The sequence below is a fragment of the Otolemur garnettii genome, unplaced genomic scaffold (assembly GCF_000181295.1).
Source record: "Otolemur garnettii isolate 467f Iridium unplaced genomic scaffold, OtoGar3 scaffold00047, whole genome shotgun sequence".
Classification (NCBI taxonomy): domain Eukaryota; kingdom Metazoa; phylum Chordata; class Mammalia; order Primates; family Galagidae; genus Otolemur; species Otolemur garnettii.
In genome coordinates, this window is record NW_003852442.1 from 6,785,434 (window position 1) to 6,812,700 (window position 27,267).

Below are 27,267 nucleotides of genomic sequence, written 5' to 3' on the forward strand. Positions count from 1 at the left end.
TTTTGAGAAATGTCTATTCCGATTGGAGAGTTTTTATATCACACGAGCCTTTTGTGTGAATAGTCTGTAAACAACATATCATTAGCCTCTCTCTGTATCTCCCTTCTACTCCAAACTTTCTTACCATAGTTCCTTGATTGGTGGTAAGAAAATAAATGGGCTATTTGACATTAAAGAACTCAACTGTCCCATCACTGTAGTTTAAAAAACGTGACCAAAATTTTCTATCCCTTAAAATATGTGGCAGGTACCCTGTTCTTTGATTTTTGTGGCCAAGAAATAATAAAGCTCTTAGCAGCCTTTAAATCTTCTGCATGAATGTCACAATTTGTAGTGATTTTTTTTTTTTAATCTTTCTTACGATTTCTGTAATTCTGTCTCTCTTGGGTTTGTTGGTTCTCCAGGCATCTTTTTCCTTCCTCTGGTTGTAATTTGGAAAATAAATGCACAGAAGGGTTTGGTTCTCATTCCGTTTCAGCTTCGGCATGATCCATGATGGAGAGGGCAATCCCTGCAGGAAGGCTGAAGGCAACATTATGTCTCCCACACTAACTGGAAATAATGGGGTGTTTTCCTGGTCTTCATGCAGCCGGCAATACCTCAAGAAATTCCTTAGGTATGAAGGGTTAAAGACAGGGGTGTTCTTAGATTTGGAGGGAGGGATGGGATTGTGCTCAATAAACATGAAAACAAATACTAGGTGGATGGAAGACCAATGAATTCTGATACAATGATGTTATTGAAAAAAATAGATTGAAGGACTAACACTATGCTGAATTCTCTTGCTATAGTTGCTCATTCGCTATAATCCTACTGGTATCCTCATTTTGGAGTTGAGCAATTGAGTCTTTGAGAGGTTAATTGGGTTGCTTAAAGTACTGCAGTTGCAGGCAAAAGACTTAGGTCTGTTCTGACTCTCAGTTCTGTCCTCATAACCATGTTTCTTCTGTGACTTCCAGAGGCTGCTGGACAGCTCTCTACTGTGATTAATTATTCTAATCTGATCAGTTTGTCATAAGATATTTAAAAATGCTCAGATGATGTATGTCTGTCTTAATGAATGGAGCTCTTCTTGATCGGCTATTTTGGGTGAAATGGCCACGAGTGAATTTGATTGATGTCCAAAAGACATGGCTGATGGCCTTGTAAATCTTTGTAACAACTCAGAGGCTGTGGTCTGCGTTAGTGAACATGGCAGTGGCAAAGCCAACACTATTTGTTTCATGTTAAAGAACAAACCCAAAGCTGAATTGTGTGTATATAGATATATCTTTTTAATCTACGCTGACCTGTGAGAACACTTGGATGCTAATCCCACTTCCCTTTGAGAAAATGTGATGTTTCTTTGGGAAGTGATATTCTGGTTCCTTTTTTTTTTTTTGACCTATATCACTGGGGGATTTTTTGTTTGTTTTTTTGTAGAGACAGGGTCTCCTTTTATCACCTTCTGTAGAGTACTGTGGCGTCACACAGCTCACAGCAACCTCAAGATCCTGGGCTTAGGGGATTCTCTTGCCTCAGCCTCCCAAGTAGCTGGGACTACAGGTGCCCGCCACAATGCACAGCTGTTTTTTGTTCGAGTTTGGCTGGGGCTGGGTTTGAACCCACCACCCGCAGCATACGGGGCCAGTGCCCTACTCACTGAGCCACAGGCGCTGCCCAATATCACTGTGTATTTTTTGCAGACATTTACAAAATTAGCAAGATGTCTAGGAAAGGCAGATCACATTTGAGTCTCTCTAACCAAAACATACTCAAAAGGCAGTAAAAGAAAATCAACAAACCTCCTAAAAATAAGCTTTGCCACGAAGATTTTTGTGTTTTAAATTTATGATTTGGGGGCTTGTAATTACCTTTTTCAATTCATGGGAGAATTGAATAAATACTACAAATCAAGATTAATTTGATGTAGATTGAATTTCCATCATTAATATGCTATAGTTAAATGCTTTAATAATAATAATAATAATAGCAGCAGCAGCAACTAATTTTGAATGCTCACGAGGCTGGGTTGAGCACATTGTCATCTCTCATTTGATCTATAAGACAGTCCTATTAGGGGTCATTGTCATTCATGAGGTGCATGTGAGTTACATAACTTGGTCTTGGTTGGATGGTTGACCAGAATGCCTATCATCTGTCTAACTACAGAATTACACTTCACAACCATACTGCTTATCCTCTCAGTGATACCATAGTTTAATTAAATAGAGATAAGTTGCTTTCTAAGAATATTCATACCCTCAAGACTCTTTTCCATCCTAACAGGACACAGCCAAATATACCTCAGGGAAATTTTTCTGCCTCATACCCTAGAATGTTCTTGGTTCTTTCAATAACCTTATTTATTTGAGTTTGTGGAGCTTATTTGAGGGAAAGTATATCTTTGATCTCTGCCCCATTTTAACATGTGGTTTGAAATTCCACGAAAAGGCCAGGCACAGTGGTCTACGCCTATAATCCTAGCATTCTGGGAGGCCAAGGCCAGTGGACTGCGTGAGTGCAAGAGTTCAAGACCAGCTTGAGCAAGAGTGAGACCCCATGTTGACTAAAAATAGAAAAAATTAGCCTGGTGTTGTGACAGGCACCTGTAGTCCCAGCTACTCAGGAGGCTGAAGCAGGAGGATTCTTGAGCCCAGGAGTTTGAGGTTACAGTGAGCTATGATGATGCCATGATATTACCCAGGGCAAGAAAGTGAGATTCTGTCTCAAAAAAAAAAAAAAACAAATGGGCAGTGCCTGTGGCTCAAAGGAGTAGGGTGCTGGCCCCATATGCCAGAGGTGGCTGGTTCAAACCCAGCTGCCGCCAAAAACTACAAAGAAAATTAATTAATTAATTAAACAAAGCAATTAATTAGATAAAATTCCATGAAGACAGGACCTATATCTGTCTGGTTTATTTTGTACCTTTATTGCTTAGCCTAATGTTTCCCATGGAGTAGACACTTGATACGAGTAGTTACATATTGCTGAGTGAGGCTATTGAGAGGACTTTTCAAATACATTGACTTTACCTATTTCCAATCAAATCCCAACCCAGATTACTTGCATGGCTAGAAGTTCCAGCATCCTGTAAAAACCCTTCATGGCTGTGTGCATTCCATCCTCTGAGATTCAGAACTCACTGTTTGGAATAAACTTAGATTTCGGCTTTAAACATGCACCTCTTTCTCTAACCACACTGTATTTGTATTTGCATGAAGGCATTCAAAGGTGTATTGTGTTGAGTGGAAAGATCGCAGATCTACACGGTGATTAATAAGGATGTGTTATCACTACAGCACGCCTCAGGCCGGGTGTCTAGTGGACGAGCCCAAGCAAACAGGACAGTATAAATATCCAGACAAACTACCGGGACAGATTTATGACGCTGACACTCAGTGCAAGTGGCAATTTGGAGCAAAAGCCAAGTTATGCAGCCTTGGTTTCGTGAAGGTATGTTTGCTTGTGATTTCAAACTTGCATTAGGATTCAGTAATGTGTCTGTGTACCTAACAGACGTATAAACATTTGGTTTGCTGAGGCCGAGGGTTAGAGTCTGGGTTATCTCTCAGATGTCAGTTGTTTGGCTTGATAATGAAATGGTAATTTTACTGTCAGTGAATTATGCAGACTTATCCCTACAGACCATGCCCGAGATAAAAACGATGTGACTGCATCCTTTGTAGGAAATTCTACCTCCTTAAATGAAGACTTTATGCCTGGTAGTAAATCTGGGAACAATAGCTTTTCCCTTCTGCTAATTGCTGTTTCTGTTTTCTTTGTAATCATTTTCTTTCTTAATACGTTTAAAATCACCATCACCCCAAAATGCATTTTCTGCTTTGTACAATATAGGAAAACTATTATTAGCCAGCCAGCTTTTTTGACATTATGTTTAAAAGTTCAAGGCGTTTCTTGGGTAGTATGAGTAAGATTTGTAAGTCAAGTCTGGGATTCAAAATTGTGAAAAAATAAATGGGAAATTGGGAAAGTCTAGGTTGTCGGAAGGAGAGAAACCTTGTTCCGTTTGGTCAAGAATTGCCTCACTCTGACAATATTATAATCCCAGTGTCACGAGAAAGTAGAATTATTTTCAAGGTGATTGCTTCCCGATACCTAAAGAGAAGTATGGAAGTTCTAGGTACCTGGATACATGGAAATTATGGCGAGTTCTAGCTCCCTTCCCTCAATTCCTATTTCTGGTGTCTTCTTTCTCACCATTCCTCTTTCTCCACCTCCACCCATCAGGCCCATCCCATCCATCCCCCCCAACCCCATCCCCCCACCCATCACCACTCACTGCCACCTCTAGCAGTTGCTAAGTGAGCCTCAGCTCCACGTAAGTCAGTCTACTTAGGAATTTATTATATTTTGCTTTACCTCAACTTTCACAAAGCCCCCTCAGGTCAAATTATCACTGTTCAGAGAATGTATGCAACTTGCCCACAGCCAGAAAACTTTTAAATGGTGGAATCTGGATAAAACAAATTACCCCCACGGGTGCTGAATTTTCTGCACGCCACCAAAGTGTTTCCTAAACTTCAGTGATTAACATTTGGTCATGAAAAACTACTTTTATTAGTTATGCTGTATCTCTATATTTTTATTAATTATTGCTTTCCCATAAATCAACTGCAAACGTAAGTCTAGTCCTAAGAAATAATATCCATCCAATCATCGGTTTGTTATGGGATTATGTAGTTTCTCCAACGCAATTTAAATGCCTAACCGTTACAAAAAGTCATCTAGCGACCATGAATAATTTTCTTTTTTTTATTTTGGTATATTCTTCTTGGCACATGGACTTTGCTTTGGCAAATGCTGGTATATCATATGTAAAAATCCACAAATTTATAACGGCTTCTCTTTGCCTGTTAAGTTGATGCTTTGGGCAAAAGTAGGTAGTCTTTGCTTTGATGAAAACGTTCGTCTCCTGACTTTGCCTCTTCTTCACTTTCATTCGAAAGGATTTATTATCTCATTCATTAATCAAATATTTATTATGCATTTACTATGCAGCAAACGCACAATTACTTATGAGCCTGCTTCTTTTATGAAATGCAAAGGAAGTTTCTAAAATGACTCTCGTTTCTTCAGGAACATGCGTTCAACAAACATTGGTGGAAGGCCTATTGTGTGTCAGGAAGTTAATAGGGCTTAAGCCACCGTTCCTAAATTATAGACAGATTCCTGGAACCACACCATAGTTTTGAAAGACAGGATCTCAGGCCGATGGTCCTCCTTGGGAAACAGAATGAAAGGAAATGAAAGTCCCAGATGAGAAGACTGAATCAGTTGAAGAAAGGGCCAGAGATAGGAGCGCCTGGAGGGTAGGTAGGTTTGCTTTTAGGAGAGATGGTTTAAGATGATGATGAGCTAAAGGGGCAAAGATAGGGTTTCTGAAGGTGGATTTTTTCCCCCTACCTTCTGGCTTTTGGGTTTACTTCTAACCCTGCTTATGACTTGAACCCATAGCCACAGCTCTGAGGAACATATGTGGTGTCAGGCCCTATGGAGAAGAAGTTGCCCAAAACAACATCTCCACTTCTTCCTGTCCAGTGTGAATGGTTTAGACCAGCTCCAGCAACACAGGAGAGAGATGAAGTTTGTCTTCACAGCCTTTATTGTTCTAGCACAACTTTTTCTCCCCTTTCCTCTTCGTTTTACCTACTTTTCCCCCCTCTCTATGCCTCCTAGACAGGCAGCTTTGCACAGTGGCTAGGAGAACAATGATGAAGAAACCGATTCTCAAAGCAAACGCATCCTCTCCAACCAGTAGCTGCGATGTATCAGTATCAGCTGTAACTTGCTAGAGATTTGAGTCCTCAGGCCTACGAAATAAGAGTGGTTGGGGACAGGCCCTAGCAACCTGTACTCTACCAAGCCCTCTAGGTGACTCTGATGCACCCTCAAGGTTGAGAAGCATTGAGTGAGACACTTTACAGTTTTAAACACCACTCATGCATGCATGTGTGTGCATGCGGGTGTCTCTAGATTGTGGAGTTAGAGACCTTATTCCACCACTTCCTAGAAACTCGGGCAATTTACTCATCATCCCTCAGCCTTAATGTCCTCATTTGTAAGATGAAGATATTAATGGTTCTTCCCTGATAAACTTGGGAGGATTAATTTCTCGGTATTGTCACATCACTTAGTAAACGATGAGGGTTTCTTCTCGCTCTCTGTATGTCTTCAGCGTCACCACCACTGTCACATCTGACTATTCTCCCCCAGTACCAGCCTTGTCAGAGAGTCTGAGGCTGGCTCTTTTTCTTCCCCTCCCCACCCAGCCTCAAGTACCCATGTCTGTGGTATATTAAACTTGATCTCTGTTCCCTTCCAAAGTATTCAAGAAAGTGAGTTGCTGATCTAGATAGTGGTTCCATGGTATGTGGGTGGACCTACGGGAGGGTCACCTGTACATCAACTGGGGAGACCATCCACTTGATTATATTCGATTATTACACATTTAGGAGATGCTTACTGACACGAGTGAACAGATGCCATTCTCCACAAGGACCTGGGCACACCAAGAGACTCTGCCTGATGCCTCCATGCTTGTTATTTCACTGAGTTCAAAGCGAGCAGCTGTGCAAATGGATCCTCTCTCAGCTGACTTTGTACCACGGTAGCCAGCACCCTTAGTGTCCCATAGCAGGAGTGTAGTAACTTTGTTTATAGACCTGCTGAGAAAGTTTGAAGCTGAATAGAAACTGTAGGGAAGGCATTTTAATTCTTTATTTTTATTAACGCATAACTGTGTACACTTACGGGGTACAATGTGCTGATTTGATATACAATGTGGAATGCTTCCATCAAACTGATTAACATAACCATCACCTCAGTTATTTCTTGTGGTCAGACATTTATACTCTACTCTTAATAGATTTGTAATGTACCATTGCATTGTGCACATTAGGTGAGGTCCCACCAAATACCCTCCCTCCTCCTCCCCTTCCCTCCCCATCCCTCCTCCCCTTCCCTCCTCTTCCTTCCTTCTTTCTGGACTATAGTTGTGTTTTATCATTCATGTGAATGTATAAGTGATTATAGATTGGTTTCATAATAGTATTTAGTACATTGGATACTTCCCCCCCCCCATTCTTGAGATACTTTACTAAAAAGAATATGTTTCAGTTCCATGCAGGTAAACATAAAAGAAATAAAATTTCCATCATTTTTTATGGCTGCGTAGTATTTCGATTCTTAGACATGTTCTGAGGCCCGTCACCTTTTCTTTTCAGGATGGTTGGATGAGTCTGTATTTCTTCTAATCAGGGAGGAGACAAGCACAAAAATCTTTACGTAAAGGATGTTGTAAACAAAGCTGCCAAGGCTAAATGACTTTGAAATAGGATAAGGAGCATTGGGGAATGGCTGATTAGTTTTGTTCTCATTTTTGGATTAATATGAGGATATATATGATCAGGTTACATTGTTTGTGTTTCTAAGGGAAAGTCCAAAGTCTTAGTTGTAGTTGAGGCATTCAAGGGGTTTCCGAACACAGTAGAGAATCGCAGCAAGAGATTAGAACATGGAGAAGAAAGAATCTCAGAACTCGAAGACAAGACTCTGAAACTAACCCAGTCATTTTAAAGACTCAACTGATTCAGTGTTTTAAAAGTGAGATCACAGGAGGTGAAATTTAGGCAAAGATTGAAGGCAAGATTTGAATGTTCTGATAGCTGAGGAAGAGGAACAGCCAGTGCAGAGACCCGAGTGTGTGCAGAGCTGTGTAGTCACTCCAGAGTGAGCAAGGCAGGTACTGGTAAGAGGCATGGTGGAGAGATAAAGGGAGCTTGGCGACCCGGGTCTTGAGAGGTGGTGATCAGGACTCTGGATTTTCTCCTGGTGTCTTGAGAAGGCAAGGTTTAGAGCAGAGAAGTGACGTGGATCTGGAGGAATCTCTTTAGCTCCGTCCATCTGCACTGTCTGCACTGATGGACATGTTCTCTGTCATCCACTGTGGTAGCCACTAGGAACATTTGAACCAGAAATGTGACCAGTGTGACTGAGGACGTGAAATTTTAATTTTAAGTCATTTAAGTTCAGTTCTTACAAGTTGCAAGTAGCTATCATCTTGGGCAATGCCGCTTCTGTAAGCGTGTTGAGAATAATCTGAGTAGGGATAAGGGGAAGATAAAGCCAAGGCTTGTGAAGGTGGGTCTGCCAGTAAAACATAGAAAGAAAAGGAATTGAAGATGACACCCAGGGGTGGGGCTGGACCTGCTGGAGGTACGGAGGTATCAAACAGTGAAATGGGGAAGGTGGAACATGGGGCAGGTTTGGGGGTCAGAGCAGGAATTTTCCTTCTGATGTGCTAACTTCGAGAGGCTTTATATGATTTGATTGTCAAAAGCCATGAACATTTTCAGCATGTCACATTTTACTTGAAGAGGCATGCGCCCTATGGAATACAACTGGAGAACATGGCCCGTGGGGGCCAAGACAGAATTATGGACAGTGTTGAGACTCTTTTCTTAAAGTATTGTCCAGTTCCAAAAAAAATTATATCTAGGCCACATGAAACCTTGCGGTCTCTGTGGTTATTTCCTCTCCCCTTACATTATGAATTAAGTCCAGGGAATTAGAGATAAGGAAAAAATTAGTTGAAATGCTAGAAAAAAGGGGTAGAAGCAAAAAAAAACAAAAAAAAAAGTGCAAACTCCCATTTCTATTTACTTAGAAAGGGAGCTTTCTCTGAGGGCTCTCGTGGTCGTCAAAGCATGTAGTTGGCTATAATTGCACTTGACTTCCGCACTTCACCGCAGAAGGGATAACGTGTCCATACTGCCTGTCTTGTTTCACTCTGGAATCCCAGTATTGTTTTGTTTTGCTTTGCTTTGTTTCCCTGGTCCTCTCCAGCTGCCCCTTCTCTCGGCCTGGCGGTTTGGCATTGGCTGAGGCATCTCAGCCTCTTCCCTTTGGTCTGTTCTGGGGCCATTTTGGTGCTTGCCACGTGGGCGGTGGACACGGGTGACAGCTTTCTCCTGGATGCGAGAAGAGAAACAGCTTCATTTTGAAAGCTGTTCTAAGTGTAGTTTTAATTGTTCCAATGGCTACCTCTCATTCCTCTAGTTTGACACAGACCACGTGTATTGGTTTTGCTCAAACCCACGGTGACTCAAAAGTGCAACACACAGATGACAGCCTGGATTCAGTTTGTGGGAAGGCTGCTTCCTGCGTTCTACTGTTAGTGGCAAGTTCATGGAGAAAGATGTATCTGTTCTGTCTCATGAGCTGTCTAGAGATCTGGAGATGATATGTGTGCCCCCATGTGGACCTGCTGATGGTGACAGGATTTCTAAGCAGTGTCCTCACTGTTCTTTTGTCCTCTTTTGGGGTGGGGGGAAGAATTTCTCTGGTTTCTCTCTGGTTTCTTCCCTTAGTCTATGAAAAGCTCTGAGAGAGAAATGTTTCTAAGTATGTTCTTGCCATCTTTTCTAACTGTAAAATCTATATGAAGTGGAATGCTTGGTGAATTGGATATTCAGGTTAATTGATATGCAGGGTTACAACAGGTAACCACAGAAGTCAATTTTTCCCCTCCGTGGTTGGTAATATTTTCCCGCAAAATGTTATTTGTTCACATTCCTACCTTAGCACATAGAATGGGACAGGCAAAATGGAATCACTTTGACCTTTCATGGTGTTCCACGATATTCTGTTAGTGACCTTCTTCTGACTAGCCACTGTAACTGTTTGAGCTAGAAGTAGCCCGGTTCAGGGTTTAGTCCCCTTACCTTATAGAGCAGAAGCTGTGGCCTGAGAAGCACAGAGTCTTCAGGACATTTGCAAATCACCACTGGGCCATGGGGTGGGCCACAGACATGAGACCAAGTTTATGCCTGTGACAGATGGGACCGTTTGTGGCTTGAGAATGGTCGACTGCATACTTGTTAGTTTTTAGCCCTAGAAACTTGATAAGGCACAGAAACCAAACTATTTGTATTGTGACCTTAAAGTGGAGAGCTCTGGCATTCCATGGCAGATCTAGGTCAGGGTAGAAGCCAAGTTATCAGATTCGAAAATAAAGTTGGAATGCTGCCTTTGTCACCGGCCAGCTGTGTGCCTTGACAGCTTTGAAGGTGTCAGTAGCTTGCTCAGTCTCCTCCGCTAAATGAGTTTAGATAAGCAATTTGTTTAGTTGCTACCATAAAAAATGGTAGCATTAGCTGCCTATCAGTACTGTAATACATTTCCACAAATTTAATGTGACTTAAAGAACGTACTTTATGACCTTCAGCGTTGTGGAGGTAGACATCTGACATGGCTAAAGTCAAGATGTCAGCAGAATTGTGTTTCTTTGGGAGATTTTATGGGCCGAGGCATTTGCTTCCAGCTTCTGGAAGCTTCCTGCCTTCCCTAGCTCATGGCTCCTTCATCTGTCTTCAACACCACCAGCGTCTTGCTGCCTCTTGTCAAGTTGTCATCGTTTCTCTGGTTTTGTCTTCCTCTTTCCTTCACAATACACTGGACCCGCCTGGACAATGCAGGACAACTTCTTCATCTCAAGGTCAATGCATTGCTGACCTCAATTGCATCAGCAACTTTGATTCCCCTTTGCTGTGTAGCATCACAAACCCACAGATTCCTGGGACTAAGATCTGGACATCTTGAGGGCCATTATTCTGCCAACCACAGTCTACAGTGAAAATTAAATCATTGCATAGGTCTAGGGTAAATGTTTGAAAATTGCCGTAAAGACAAAGAAGGGAGCCACAATAATGATGACGGCCACTGTTGGGGGGAGCTGCACGCGCCAGGCAAAATCATCGCTTTGTGTATATTTCCTCATTGATCCTTGAACACAATTCTTATAGCATCCAGTGCTAATCTTATTATTTTGCAGGTGAGGAAACTGTAACATAAAGGGATTCTGTAACAAGTCCACAGATTTGAATCAGACTTGGCAGATTCTTGTTTTTGTCTATTTTCTTACATGGGTTATTGTTATTATCATTAGAAATCAAATCTCTTATTTCCAAGCCAAGCGTTTGTTAAACTAATTATTGCTACCTCTAAGCCACACGCGATTATCTGGGTACTTTAGAAACTTCCTTCCTAGGTCCTTACTAGACCATGTTACCTTGGAACAACCAACTTTCCTCGTCTCTACTTTCTGATGATTTGTCTCCTTTTAGCCTCCCCAAAATATAATACTGGGCATAGAAATTTTGAATGCATTCGATTTTATCGTGTTGTCACCCTCACCAGACCCTTCTTTCCTTTCAGGACATCTGCAAATCTCTTTGGTGTCACCGAGTGGGCCACAGATGTGAGACCAAGTTTCTGCCTGCAGCGGAGGGGACCGTTTGTGGCTTGAGTATGGTAAACTGATACTTGTTAGTCTCTGGCCTTGGAAACTCGATAAGGCCCAGAAACCAAACTGTTTGTAGTGTGACCTTGAAGTGGGGAACCTTGGCTGTGTACACTCTCTGGGTTCTCTTTGAATGAACCAGAATTATTGTGCAGTGATTAGAAAATCTCCATCGAACCCAGTTAGCTCAATTGTTTAAGAAGATCTTTTTTTGTTTGTTTCTGTGCTTCCTTTTCTAGAGGAGGGTTGCATCGGAATAACTCAGTGAACTAATAGGCTTCATTGTTTACCATTTGCCTTTTAAACTTGGTGCAGGCTGTAAAAGCTTCAGGAAGCACCAGTTCCCATGAGTAATTAGGAAATGACTGTCCCTCCAGACTAAGGCCTCCTGTTACCTCGTAGGGCCTGTCATTGAGCTTCTGACATAGATCCCCATCACTTACAGTGACTGTCCCATTAGGGGTAAGAAACGTCTCCATCTAGCCTTTTGCTCCGTCTTTTTGCCAGGGAGCATCTTCAGCCCTAAGAACCATCTCCATGGTGGGTGATCGCTATGTTTTGAATGCGGGATGCTCTCAGTTGTGTCTGGAGTGTCTGGCACAGAGCTTATCCAGTGTTCTGTTGGGTCCGCTGTAACTACTTGTGTCCTTCCTCTTTCTTCTCGAGTGCCTTTATCTCTCATCCATGTTTAGACTGCAAATCCTCAGCAGATGTATGGGGACATCAAAGCCTCATGCTTCTATCTAGAGATATGTGTACAAGGAAAGGAAGGTCTGTGCGTGCTCTCTCCTAAGAGGTACTGGCTCAGGTCATGGCTGTTGAATTTGAAACTAGAGGTAGCACTGTAAATATGTACCTATGGAAAGATGGATAAAATGCTGTGTGTACATATTTCATATTTGCAATTTATTTTAGTTTTACATATACAGGTGGATGTGTGCGTGTCTGTGTGTATTTTCGTATCTTTTCCTGATTTCTACACTGATTAAAAACTGAGAGAGAGGTCAAGGGCAGGTGGATGGCTTGAGCTCAGGAGTTGAAGATCAGCCTAAGCAAGAGCGAAACCCCTGTCTCTACTAAAAATAGAAAAACTAGCCAGGTGTTGTGGTGGGCACCTGATACTGAGGGGGCTGAGGCAAGAGGATCAATTGAGCCTAAGAGTTGGAAGTTGCTGTGAGCTATGACACCACAGCACTCTACTCAGGGTGGCAGAGTGAGAATTTCTCAGGAAAAAAAAAATGAAAGAAAGAAAGAAAAGTGAGTAGGAGGCAATCAGTCAGCAACTGACCTAATACTTGAGTTAGTTGGAAATACATTTCCAAACACAAAATTAGATTAGAATTAAGATCATTGGTCAGTAATTTGCCTTTGAGATGAGAAATTGAGCGTGCCCCCATAGGAGCTTTGGAAACTGAGTTAAATCCAATCTCTGCTACTTTTGTAGCTATTGGGGTAGCTTTATGTGGGTAGCTTGTATGACTCTGAGCCGGATAGTTAGTATGTCTTTGCTGAATTGCTTTCATCCAGAAAATAGTTTTTAACTCCTAAATGCTTTGCAAGGATGATACGAGATATTGTATGTGAAGTTCTGCGCACCATTTTTGACATATAGAAGCAACTTAATAAGCTGTAGCTGCTTCTGTTTTTATGCTTGTTGTTGGCTGCGGTTGTTATTATTTTTATTTTGTCTCAGCCATTGAGTTTAGTCCCAGAGAGATCCTGTAATCCCTGGTAGCGGACATGCATGCGTATGGTAGACAAAATCCTCAAATGACCTATTGCTTTTGCCCCCCAGAATGCTTAACCATGTTTCGTGATTTTGTGTAAACTCCGAAATGGCAATTAACCCAGGGAAAACAAAACCGAAAAACAGCAGAATTAATCAGCACATGGCAGTCATTTGCAGAAAGGAAGCAGTATCTTAACCTTGACAAAGAACACTCACAACCAAGCCACACGATAAACAGCCACGGAGCCAAGGGTATCATGGGGGGGAAACTGAAGATTTGAAAGTCAAACAAGCTTCCCATAACTTGTAACCAACCCCCTCCCCCCCACCTCCTCAAAATCTGGCATGATCCAAACTCCAAACTTTTGGATCTAATTGCAGAGGCTTTTAGGGAAGAGTGCAGCTATGCTAACTCATGCATAACTTGCTCATAATAAAAGCACCCACAGGAAAAAACCCAACCCTACCAGAGGCCAATGCAACCCCCAAGAGAGAGATGACCAGCAGCCTGCAATTTATTATTACAAAGGAGACCTAAAATGGAAAGGTTAACACAGAAAATAGCCCTCCCCCTCGCCTCTACAGATCACAGGCAAGTGAAAGGCCCGGAGTTAATTCATCAAAGACAAAAGAAAGAGTGCGAAGCCATCACAGGGTCTGAAGAGGGGACCTTTAGTATACACAAAAGAATGAACGATGTTATAAAAGTGCAATTTGTGCAGACTGGAAGTTACTCGGTTTCCAAAGATATCCCCTGTCTTGGTGATTTGGAGTAATCGAAAATATCAGGCATGTGTGCTTGGATCTGTTCAGATGATGAGATCGTCATTCAAACTGATAGATAAGTTGTGTTAAGATCCTAAAAATGGTTTCTCTTTGAAGGAAGGATCCAGATTGTTCTTTAGGTCACATTGTTTCGAAGTGACAAGGGAGGCTGCCTTGTAATTTGATCTGTGCGGCCTTTGCTGTTAGGTGGGATCTTATTTGAACGTTTCACCTCCCAGAGCATGTAATACTCAGCCTGTTGAAAAGAGACTCAGAAGCCAGTTTTTTTTCTAGATGTCAGTCCTTCAAAATGTCCGCAGAAAATGCAGAGTAACTTTGTGTTTATAAAGCCTCAAGAAAAAAGGACTATCAAGTCACGTGTTCTCCTTTTGCTTAACAGACTTGATTTTTTTATTTTATTTTATTTTTTCTATTACTGTGAGAGTGTTTGCATCTCCTGGGCTTTCCCTGGGGGTCCTCTAACAGGAATCATGTGATACTTTCTTTTGCAGTGGTGTCGGCAAGGCCAGTGCGTCAAGTTTGGGGAGCTGGGGCCCCGACCCATCCACGGTCAGTGGTCTGCCTGGTCCAAGTGGTCAGAATGTTCCCGGACGTGTGGTGGAGGCGTGAAGTATCAGGAGAGACACTGCAATAACCCCAAGTAAGGCTCCGACAGAAAGTCAGTCCTGGCCACGCATTAACCTTGAGCTTGTAACATGCTGGTTTTAAGTGTGGTTTTCTTACCTCCAGCTAAGGGCAGTCAACCAAGGTTTACTGTTTTGCACGTAAAGGCCGTGTGTATTTGGGGAAAGGTATGGGGAGCAGAAACCACAAAACAGCAAAGGATTGATTCTGTGTGCAAAGATACAGAACTACAAGAATCCCAGTAATAGTCTGAGTTCCTTTCTTAATCTAAACTAGGTTCACGCCGTCGTACAAATACTTGAGATATTACAGGACAGAGAAGCTTGGCTGGCATCACGTGTGTGGCTCTCAAGCTGCTGAGCTGGAGAAGGTCTGCTGATTTTTGCCTTGCAGGAATGTACGTCAACAGGTGTTGACAGATCTGCCTGGCTTTTCAGGAGAAACCAGAACCAGGAAAAAATGCTGCATGTGTGATTTCCCAGTTTTGAAAACACTGACAACAAATTCAATTTGCTTGAAAAACAAAACAAAACAACCGTTCTGACAGGTCATCAAATCATCATCTGTGGGTTGAAATTGGCCTGTGGTCACGTACAAGTTCCCTGTGGTCCAGCCGTCCTGGAGTCTGAGCCGTACCCTGTGCTCTATGAACACGAACGTGGTTTGATGTTCACTCTCATGCTCTCCAGCTCCCACGTGAAACACGTGTGAGATGTCTGTTTCCTAGGCGGCAGGGTGATAGGGAAAGAACCCCGGTTTTGGAGATAGACTCCTAAACATGTATCTGCTGCTACTTAACTATGTCATTTTGGGAACGTCATTGGACTTGAGATGATGGGAGATGCAGAGGTCTTACTGATGACATTGCACTTTGGAGAATGGATGGAGGAATATGTGATGGGATCTTAGAGGATGGGATTTAGTCTTACCACACAGGTGAATGGTAGCATAGTACCAAGAACACAAACTCTGGACAACTTAGACGCAACACCTGAGTTTGCATCCTGGCTCTGCATTTCATAGCTGTGTGGCCAGATGAAAACTTACTTTTCCTGCTCCTGATCCTCATTACAAAAGTGGGATAATGATGATAGAACCTACACCATCTAAGTCAGCGGTTCTCAACCTGGGAGTTGCAACCCTTTTTTAATAAAGAAAGTACATTGTGGCATTAGGAAGGTTGAGAACCACAGTTCTAAGTCAATGCTTACAACATGCTTTTAAACGGGTTGGACATTGTAAGCGTTGCATAAATGTGTAAATTGAGATGATGCTGGAGCAGGAGTGTCCAACCTTTTTTTTCTTTTTCTTTTTTTGCAGTTTTTGGCCGGGACTGGGTTTGAACCCACCACCTCCGGCATATGGGGCTGGCGCCCTACTCCTTTGAGCCACAGGTGCCGCCCCCAATCTTTTTTCTTTTCTAGCACATTTGGAAGAATTGTCTTGGCCCACACATGAAATATACAAACACTAATGAAAACTGATTAGCAAAAGAAATGGTTCAGGCATATTTTTCATGATACCCAACATCACAGATGAGCAGAAAAGGTCCTTATAAAGTCAGTACGGAGGCCGGCAGGCTGTAGGTTGGATACCCCTGAACCAGAGCTAAAGGAAATTTTAAAAGAGACAACTGGGACTTCATGTTAAGTCAGCAGTCTGAAATGGATAAAAACGGTATTTGGTTTTTAAATCTAAAATATAAGGAAGGGGCTGGAGGTACTTTGCCCAGGTATCAGGGGCCACTTGGGATATCTCAGGCCAAAATAGGGTTTTTCACCTTTAGCACTGTTGACATGGGCTGGAAAATTCTTTGTTGTGGGGATTTGTTCTGTATGTTGTAGGACGTTAGAAGTAGCCTTGGCCTTGATCCACTAAATGCCACCGTATTGTTCTCCAACCCTCCACCCTCCAAATTACAACCACCACAGATATCTATAGACATTGCCACATGTCCTATGGGGGGAAATCATCTCTGATTGAGGCTGTCTGGTTTAATCAGGGCCAGTAACTGGGTACAGCGGTAGGGATGCTTGGGGTGAACTTGCAGCCTATACTAGGTTATTAAAATCACACCCCCCCCCATGCGTTGAATGTAGCTCCTGTGTCTTAAATAGAATCGTTAAAATCGCTATATTACTTTACGTTTTTGAAACATAGACCCTGGATCTGGTTTTCATACATCACAACATGTTACAATCTTGATATTTTCCCAAGCAAGAGAGAGATTACCTAATTTAATAGCTCTGCTGGTAGATTGCATGAATGACGCCCCTGAGATTTAAATTAAAACCTCTCCCCTCTCTGTACGATTGAGAGCTCCCATTGTAATAGGGCATTGTTCATGGAAATATCATATTGCAATTTTAGAAGTGCCTAATAAAAGAATTAATCACTAAAATATTTCCACTTGGTGCAGTTTGATCATTTTAAACAAGATTAAAGATAATCATGCAAACAGTTTTTGCATGAAGTGGAAAATAAAACACGTAGACGATAGGCTGCCCCAAGACGATTGAATTAACTGTTCTCCCTCTGTTTTTATTTCACTTTGTTGTAGCAAAACTGTTTCCCCCCCCCCCCCCGTTGCAAGTTGCAGATTTATTTCTTGCTTCAGTTTAAGCACATGGGTCTGTTCACATCACTCAGCCTCACCATTTTCATTTCTCATCTGCAAAGCAGTATGAGGTTTGGATTTCATGTAATAATTTTTGCCCAGAAAATATTTTGTTTCATAAAAAAATCCCTGGCTGATTTATGATCTATCAATTTTTTGTATGTGTTTTTAAAGAGCTAAAGGTTGGCCAGGCATGGTGAGTCACGCCTGTAATCCTAGTACTGTGGGAGGCAGAGGTAGGTGGATGGCCTGAGCTCACAAGTTCAAGACCAGCCTGAGCAAGACACTGTCCCTGAAAATAGCCAGGTGTGTGGCAGGTGCCTGTAGCCCAGCTACTCGGGAGACTGAGGCAAGAGGATTGCTTGAGCCCAAGAGTTTGAAGTTGCTGTGAGCTATGATGCCCTGGCACTCTACCCAGGGCAATAAAATGAAACTCTGTCTCAATAAAAAAAAAAGCTAAAGGTTATTTAGTTCTGGAATAGCAAATGCCAGGTTCGTGGGACTCTCCTATTTCCCTTGTATGTGGGAGACAATTTTAATTGATTGATTGATAGAAGCCCTATTTTCTACTCAGCCCTACTGTGCCTCAGAAACCTTCTCAAATACTACTAGCTATTTGCTCCCTATCTGGTTAGAACCGACACATGAGTTGAAACCTACGGCTAATCCGGTTTCACAGATGAGTGACATGGGGAGGAGGAGGGTCCCCCTCACAGCAGCAGCAACTTTGCTCAGGTCCCCACACTGGGCAGAGGTAGATCAAGACCTACAATCTCAATCCTTTGACATCTTCTCTGCCTCCCAATCACACTGTAAGAAAACCCAGTGGAATCCCTATGAACTCTGGTCAAGAAAATGACTAGCGGTGGCTCCCATGTTCTAGAATTTTCCTGAAACACGAGTCCATTTGAGAGAATAGAATACAACACTTACTCTGATGCAGCTTAGCAAACGGGAGTAGGAGGAAAGTCCTGGCTCCAGAATAATAATTGAGTGAAAACTGTGGCATGTGCTCTGATCAGTAATTTTAAGGCTCAGCTGATTATCAGAATTGCCAGATGTACTTTATAAAAGTACATATAAATCTGACTGATTTTTAGAGCTTCCATATCACACATTCTTACTGGGAAAGTCTGGGGAGGGGCTTAGGAATCTGTATAAATATATATAATATATATATAAATTATATATATTAATATATTACATATGATTTAACAGAGCTACCCAAGTGATTCTAATGATTAATGAATATAACTATTTGTAGTGAGGACTTGATGAATTATGCAGAAGCATATATAAGTAGTCTAATATAATGATAAAATTATATGCCTAGATTTTTGTTTTTCATTTTTGTTTTTAATCTTAACTACTTATGCCTAAGGGTATCACAGTAGAATTTTCTGATACTATATCCTAGCACTGGTTTTCAAAGCTGCAGAAAAATGTACCTGTATTTAAAGATTGGATGAAATCAAAGTGATCATTACTTTTGATCACTTTCCCCTTATCCCACCCGTAATTTCAGATGAAGTGTGGTGGTGGATACTGATCAGACCACAGAAGACTCAGGATAGTGTTGGCACTTACACAAAAGGATGAGGGATCTGAAAATAGTTACAGTTTATTTGTGCTAATACTGCCTTAGAGGCTGCCCTAAATTCTTCACAGGTAATTGTCCCTAGCTGACAGGCAAGAAGTTTCAATAAAATTGGCTAAAGTGGGGCAGCACCTGTGCCTCAGTGGGTAGGGCGCCAGCCCCATATACCGAGGGTGGTGGGTTCAAACCCGGCCCTGGCCAAACAAAAAAATAGCCGGGGGTTGTGGAGGGCCCCTGTAGTCCCAGCTACTCTGGAGCCTGAGGCAAGGGAATTGCCTAAGCCCAGGAGTTGGAGGTTGCTATGAGCTGTGTGATGCCATGTCACTCTACTGTGGACAATAAAGTGAAACTCGTTGTCTCTAAAAAAAAAAAAGTCAAACCAGCAAGAGGCGGAGAATAGTGTATTTAAAGCGGGGTCTGCATGAGAGACCAGGTCTCCACCTGTTGCGTCAAACTGTCTCTTCGTTCTCCTTCCCCTGCGTGTCCCTGTGGCCTCACTCAGTTAAATGTAGGCATGGCAGAGCAGGAAAAGAGCCTTGGACAAAGGAATCCAAGGACAGAGCTTGAGCTTTCTAGCTAATGACCTTCATTCAACACATTTTGAAATGAGGGGATGACTGTGAGAGCTCGGAGGTTTATTCAGTGTTACAAGTTCTGGGAGTTGACAAGTAACACACTGGTTTCTTTCACTTCATCAACTGTGCGAAGTCCGAAGGAGGGTTTCTTGTTAGATCTCAGACAGAAAACCGTAAACGGAGAAATTAATTTTAAGTATGCCTTGTAAAGATGACCAGGCTATGATATAACACGTTCAGATTTTTCTCTAAATGCTGTTTAGATAATAAATTAAGAAGCCTGTGGGGATTTGATTTATCACAATGGCTCCTGCACGTTTAAGCGGCTGCTGTAGAAGGTTTAGAAATAGCATCAAAATCTCATCCTGGCCGTGTCTCGTGTCCCATTTCTGTTGAATCCCTTAACCGTGCAGTTAGAGCAGGGACTCGATAAACTATGCCGCAGCAAATTCAGAGGTGTTTTATAGCTAGTGTTGCCTAGAGAGACAAGGAATTTTATTCACATGAATTTATTAACCCTGCGTCTCCTTTGGTGTTACATGTTGGCATTAATTTTTATACAAGATGAACCGTCTTTGAGTTTTTTAGCCTTTAGAGAAAACTCCAAAAAGGGAGGAATGAAGAAAAGCAATTGCTTTTTGCATGGAGTAAGCCGGATTGGGTGGTGGTGGTCATTTTCAGCGTGGTTGGGCTCTTTCTTCCTTTATTTTGCTTTCTGATTTTTGCAGATGGGAATCTGCCTATCAAGATCTTCAAGAGCTTGTTGCTACTCTGGAAATCCATTTCCCATTGATCTTGGCAGGAAAGGCCACCTGTAAAGTTGCCCAGCCATGATGCTGATGTAAACCAGGAGAATGTTTCTCTTCAGAGTTCAGAATAAAACCCATGGGGGGTCAGATAATAATCAGGATTTTTTTTTCCACGTCAGTCACTCCATAGGAGACCATGGAGAGTGGTCCATTCTGTTTCCACTCCCCAGTGTCCTGACTTTTTAGGGCGTAGCAGATGGGTGGCTAAGTAGAGGAAGGTGACAGGTGGTAGGAAATGGGAGAAAAGCTGAAGAGGTAGGTTGAGGCCGTGTTTGAAGATTTTTGGTGCCAGAATATCAGGAGTTGGGGGTCTGTATGTAGCATCCAAGCACACTGGCACACATTAATAAGACTGTTGAGGTGTATTTACAGATTTCCCCAATAAAGGAGGGGACCGGATGAGTGTCAAGAATACCCTTTCAGCAGACTCCAAGGAAATCAGTAGAACATAAAGACTGAATCAGTGATGGTGAATGCCCTGGATGGAGCATGTTAATTGTAATTAACCTTTTGATGGTGAACAGCCCCTATAGGCGTTCCCACAAGATGTCCATTTGATGTAAACGTGGCCGTTAGGCATTGTCCATTTTCCAAACAAAACCTTGAGGACCCCTATTATTGTTACATTACCTGACTTGAGTCTGTAAGCATCATATGCTTCATTCTCAATATTTTTTACAGTTGTGCCTGAAATAATTTGTACAAGTAGTGGATTCTCGTGGGAGTCCACAGGGTGGCCCTATAGTTCGTGTGCGCAATGTAACTATTTAAATTGCACACATGAACTTTAAGGCCGCCCTAAATGTGGAGTATAATAAATTCAAGTGTCATCAAGTTCATTGGACTTGGCATGGAACCATGTTTTGAGTTGTACTATGCAAGAAAGGATTATTAAGTTTTTATTGATATGCCAACGCTTTATCATTTCATGTTTCATGTTAATTTTTTTGTTTGCATGTTACTTTGTTGTCCATATTAATAGAAAGTATTGAAATGGAAACCAACTCAGGTGAATTATTTTGATTAGTCAGAAACCCAAGCATGACGTGTCGTAATGGTGGTTGCGATCGCTGCACACCTCAATTGGCATATTTTGTTTCTGAGAGCTCTGCAGGCAAAGGGTTCATGAGCAGTGGTAAGGAAAGGAGAGAGAAAAAAGTCTCCCTGATGGGTTATGTTCAGAACAGATGCAGGAAGAGGTAGCTGGTTGCATGCAGGGAGTGTCTCTTCCTATAACAGATGTACACCACTGCCCACATGTGACAGTTCTTGTTTTGATTGTGCCTCCTCGTGTCCTTTCATGGGACTAATATAAGGTGACCAGATTTTAACGTTGGTAAAGCAGGACATCATTGATGGGGGTGGGGAGGTTCTTAATTAAAAATTTGGTCTATATGGAGCAACAAAAATTTTCATAGAACACAAAAATAGTACTGTAATATATATTTTTTAATTTCAACATAAGTACAATTTACAAATATACATTTAAAAAATTATGTGTAGTAGTATTTTATTCTTTGGCATTTTTCTCATTTGAGTAAATTTTTTTAGTAGATTGTTGTCGTCATCATTTAAAAGGTCATGAAATTTTTCACAAGAATTTGTTAAATTATATTTCACACATAAAGTGGCTTTCAAAGTCTCAACACTTAATTATGATTTTTCTGTTGTCCACACTTTATTTACTGTAGAAAAAACGTGTTCAGTCACAGCATTAGTTCCTAGTAAGGACAGTGCATATCCCACAATTTTTAGTGCATTGGAACATGGTTTGTTTCAAAATGATGAAATATTTCTAACCGTTTGTTCTCTGTTGTGATTTTTGCTGATGCCCAAGATTTAACCTTTTCCAATATATTTTTAACCCTTATCAATATATTTTTTCAATAACGATACCTTGTAAGTCGTGTCACTTTCAAGGCCGGTGCTAGACTTTTTACTGCCACTATAAAATATAAATAATATGAGTACTGTCTGCTAAATTCATGAGAGAAATAAATTAATTACTTACCTAAATTATCTGAATAGCTGATTTGTTGACATCACTTGTTTAACTAGCACTAGCACGCAGTATGATGTGTATCGTCTGAGAAACAGTTACAAAATGTTTTCGTCATTGCCAAGGCCAAAATATGCCATTGTTCATTAAGTCCAAACAATGGTGGTCAAATTCTAACAACTGATCAACAATGTGAACTTTGATAAGCAGTTCTCGATAATCAGTTCTCAACAATTATTTGTTATTATTAAAGTTTAACATTATAAAATTAACAAAAATAATATAAAACTCATATCCTGGCGAAATAGCCACATGGCAGCCAAAAACCATATATTCCCTTCCTATTCTCCCACCATTCCCTAGCTTGTCATGCATTCTTTCCAAAAATTGGGACTTTTTAAAAACGCCGTGGGACACAGGACAAATTGTTAAAAATCAGGACTGTCCCGCCAAAAGTGGGACGTCTGGTCACCTTAGACTAATAGCAATAAAGTTGATCACTGGCATTAAAGTTCTTCAATTGTATTTTCAGGCCTCAGTATGGCGGCAAGTTCTGTCCAGGATCAAGCCGTGTTTATCAGCTGTGTAACATTAACCCTTGTCATGAAAATAGCCTGGATTTTCGAGCCCAGCAGTGTGCGGAATACAACAGCAAACCTTTCCGTGGATGGTTCTACCAGTGGAAACCCTATACAAAAGTAGAAGGTAATTTGGTCTCTGTGACCCTCAAATAAATAGGTCTCGATGTGGGTGATAATGGGAACAAGCGACCCAGGAGAAATTACCGCCTGAGTCTAAGAGTTTCAATGTTTACCTTTCATTCCCCAGACCCCTTCTGGCCTACTTTTTCATCCCATGGGTTTTGTTTATTTTTCTACATTTTTTTTTTCATAAGATACCCCTTGTCTCCTACTTCTGCAAGCCAAAGGGTTCACGTGTTTGGAATGTAGTTATGTTTCTCAATTTACCTTTGACATTTTGGCAGTTCAGTCTCCCAGGGATGTTAATTGAAGTTGGTATGAATTGTCCAGACCCAAAAGTCAAGAAATCATATATACCCAATAGGGACCCCATACTCAGTAATTGACATGTCACATAATTATAGGCATGGGACAGACTGTAGAGGGGATGTGTGAGCACACACAGGAGCCTGAGTAAAAATTATCTCAATAGACTCTTAGTACTTATATGGCTTAAAAGTTATGGCTCGTACTTTATTTTTACAACTAATTTGTTTTCATTTTGACTGAATCCTCAACCATGAATTTTCATTACAACAGAAACTTAATGTAGTGTCTGTTACCTGTGTAGAATAAGCTGTCACTTAATAAAGCAAAACTTCTCCGTGCTCCCTTGAAAAAGGGGACGTGGGGATCCCAACGGCACACATGTGAAATGGGAAGAGACTAAATTTCATGACAGTTCATGAACTGTTCCTGGGCAGAAACTCAAAATGAACCTGTATCATCAATCACTGTAAAGGAAGGTACTGGGGTTAGAAACATCATGATAAGAAGCAGAGCCTCCAAATCAAATGAGAGGATGGTGCCACTTTATTTTGGCCCAGCCCAGCCATTTCAGAATCATCGATCTGGTTTTGAGTCACGAGTGTCCAAAGCACAGATAGAGACAGACGTGAAAATTCTAAAAAGCTGTGTCTTCAGAGAAAGTAATAAGGGACCTATAGACAGTGACTCTAGAAAATAAAGTAGTGACATTCAAAAATTCAAAGAAAGGGGTTTTTGATTTATATGAAATTGCTTCAGAGAATAGAATTAATATAAAGCCTACTAAATTCCTAGGCATATTATTTCCTTCAAGAGTTTTTGCTTGCAAGCCTTTCAAAACATCCTTTCTTCATGCCACTCTCTAAACCCTACTTCAGCGGTTCTCAACCTGTGGGTCGCGACCCCTTTGTAACAATGAAAATACATGGCGGCATTGGGAAGGTTGAGAACCACTGCCCTCCTTTATTCTTCGTAACGCTTCTCAAGGCATGAATATGTTTTTATCTACTCTTTTATCTTTATCTCCATGAGAATTCAGGTTCCCCAAGGACTAAGCAATTGTCTATCCTCAACATTCTTGTTCCTCTAAGAATTATGCTTGGCATATATTTATTTAATAGCTATAACGTTTGAAATGAATGAGGAAGTAAATATTAACTGTCAAAAATGGAAGTATATTCCCTTTATAGGTAGTACATTCTCCATACTGGAGACATTCTACCAGGAACAGAGTAATTACCTAGGAAGGCTCTGACAGGCAGGTTCTAATGAGCAGTGAGAATAGTTACAGTCCACCATTCAAAGATTTCTTTCCCCTTGGTTGTATATTCTGCAATCTCACACATCTTGTCTGTGGTTCTTTCTCAAAGACTTTGTTGTCCTCCCTTCCACTTCTTTTGTTCTTTGCTTTCGCTTCCTGGACTTTGCCACCTTACTTCTCTCATTCAAATATAAGGTTTATAGATACCGTGTTTCTCCAAAAATAAGAGCTACCCCCAAAATAAGTCCTAGCAGGATTTCTATGCATTTGTTAAATATAAGCCCTACCCTGATAATAAGACCTAGTGATGGGCGTGGCTATGCAGCGTATCTGCACTTGAGCAGGTTCACGTGTGGTAACTGCAGTTGCAGGCATCCTATTGCGCATGTGCGAATGGCTAGGGGAAAGGAGTTCACGCATCACTAGCGCCAGCCCCACCAACAAGGTCGGCTCCCCCTGTCAGGTTCCAGAAGAAGATGACTTAACTGTATTTGAATAAATGTAGATTGTTACATTATACTTAATAAAAATAAGACATCCCTGAAAATAAGCCCTAGTGTGTCTTCTTGAGAAAAAATAAATATAAGACAGTGTCTTATTTGGGGGGAAACAAGGTATCTGTCCTGTTTTCACCCTTTCCATAGTGTCTGCGTTGAATGCATAGGGAGAAAGTTAAATAAGTTTTGTAACTAGGAAAATACTTTCTGCTTGCAAAGTTCTGTCACTAATTTTGGTACAGTTTTCACTAAGTAGGGAATATGCAGTTTCATTCATTCACATGGTAGGTGTTTGCTGAGCTCTTTTTGCGTAGGAAACACTATGCTGGACAGTACACTGATTAAACATGGACCTCAGCCTTAAGAGCTCACATCCTCTTGGAGGGAGAGAGAAAAGTTAAGGCCTCCTGGTCCCTCTTGGTCTTCTGTGATGCTTACATTAGAAGAGACTGACCGTGATTTGAAGGTTTTGTGACTTCCCTGCAGTTTAGGAAGAACAAAGGAAGGCTTTATTCATAAATGTGGACAGTCTTTGTCCCACAACAGTGGGCTTTTTCTTTCTTCTTTCCTGCTGTGTTTTTGGTGGACTTGTTCATAAGCTCCTCCAAAAATCTGCACTGGAAAACCAGCTTTCTGGAATTTATTAATCCCTACAAATAATGGACAATGGAAATCTGGTTCTGTAATCTCATATGTAAACATTTAAGAGAGTCATTAAATTAACTTGCTGTTTGCAAAAATTTGTGGATGAGACATTTTTAATCTAGTCACACATCTGCAAATTTGGACCGTAATAATTGAATTTTTGCACATTTAAATTTTAACTTTGGTCGGGGTGGGGGTATGAAGCATGGCTATTTGCAAACTGTTTGCACATTTGTTGTTGGACTGTTGTTAAGGATATCATTCAATGTCGCCCACATGAGGTCTCCTGTGAGAAACACAATCTGGAATTCCTGGCCGAGAAGAGCTCTTTCTATGGAGAAATTGGCACAGTAACTCCTTTCTGATAACAAGAGCTCTATAAATATATTTTTTCTTTTTGCCTCTGATACCAGAAACTCCTCAGGGACTTATGAGTCAATAAAAGTTACTTTTTAGCATTCATGATTAATTTATCCACTTCCTCTTCATTTTTACCATAGGATTCTTCTCTATATATTTTATGAACATTACTGACCATATACTTTTTTTCCAGAGCATCTAACACCTTTCCTCTTAACAGATTCGATAAATACCTAAACTAACCCATGTCCTAAATCAGGGTCATCCAACTATGGTCTCTGGGCCAAATCTCATCTTTTTTATTCTTGAATAAACTTTTATTGGAGCACAGCAACACCCCTTTGTTACATAGGGATCTACGAAGCTTAAAATAATTATTATTCAGGAAGGCTCAGTACACAACCTACCAATCGTGTGTATGATGACTATTGCTAAGGATTAAAAAAACTAAAAGTATTCTATGTTAATACTAAATCACTTTTATATGGATTGTTAAATGGGATTCATACTTTGAAAAGCCACATAAGAATGTGCTTACACGTGTACACCCATGCATGCATGTGTACACATAACATAGCATTTTTCATTTTGATGATAGCATTCTAAGCAAATTTAATTCATCCTTTTGGCAGACACCTCATTTTCCTGACAGCTTCCTCTTGACCATGTCCTACTTTCATCTCTTTGCTTCTAGAGGAAGATCGATGTAAACTGTACTGCAAGGCTGAGAACTTTGAATTCTTTTTTGCAATGTCTGGCAAAGTGAAAGATGGAACCCCTTGCTCCCCGAACAAAAATGACGTTTGTATTGATGGGATTTGTGAAGTAAGAGAACATTTCTGCTTTGGGGTATATGAGCATGCTCGTGTTTCTTCATATGAAATGTGTACTGAAAGGAGTGTTGTGAGATATTCTGTGTCTGAAGAAGAGCAGGTGGCCTGAGAAAAAGGGCAAAATGTTTCACTTGGGCGTAGGCACCATGTCTCAATTCCCCAGCTTAATTTTTGTATGACTTCTGTCCAATTATTTTGGTTTCTCTTTTACTCCATTTTTATTTACATATAGAATGGAAAGGATGACATAGCCTACTTTATATAATAGTTGTAAAAATTAAAAAAGATTGTAAATAACATTATTAGAACCTCACCAATGTATTTTGAGATACTATTCCTAGTTACCTTTTTCTTTGGGTGCTCACTTTGTCTTCCGTTTTAATTTGATCCAACTTAAGCTGGTTGATCCTTTAAGAGTGTGTGTGTGGGCTCAGCGCCGGTGGCTCAAGCGGCTAAGGCGCCAGCTACATACACCTAAGGTGGTGGGTTCAAATCCAGCCCGGGCCTGCCAAACAACAACAATGGGTGCAACCAAAAAATAGCCGGGCGTTGTGGCGGGTGCCTGTGGTCCCAGCTACCTGGGAGGCTGAGGCAGGAGACTCGCTTGAGCCCAGGAGTTGGAGGTT

The 27,267-nt window shown here is 41.2% G+C and overlaps 1 protein-coding gene across 1 annotated transcript in view; it reads left to right on the top strand.

The window, feature by feature from the left end:
• The window catches only part of ADAMTS18 (ADAM metallopeptidase with thrombospondin type 1 motif 18), a 127,115-nt gene that overhangs the window by 63,942 nt on the left and 35,906 nt on the right, over positions 1-27,267 (top strand). Inside the window, exons 9-14 of the mRNA XM_003791426.2 lie at positions 479-616; positions 3,282-3,435; positions 11,218-11,313; positions 14,309-14,457; positions 22,571-22,743; positions 26,503-26,633. Coding sequence (XP_003791474.1) covers positions 479-616; positions 3,282-3,435; positions 11,218-11,313; positions 14,309-14,457; positions 22,571-22,743; positions 26,503-26,633 — 841 coding nt within the window. The remainder of the gene's footprint in view (positions 1-478; positions 617-3,281; positions 3,436-11,217; positions 11,314-14,308; positions 14,458-22,570; positions 22,744-26,502; positions 26,634-27,267) is intronic.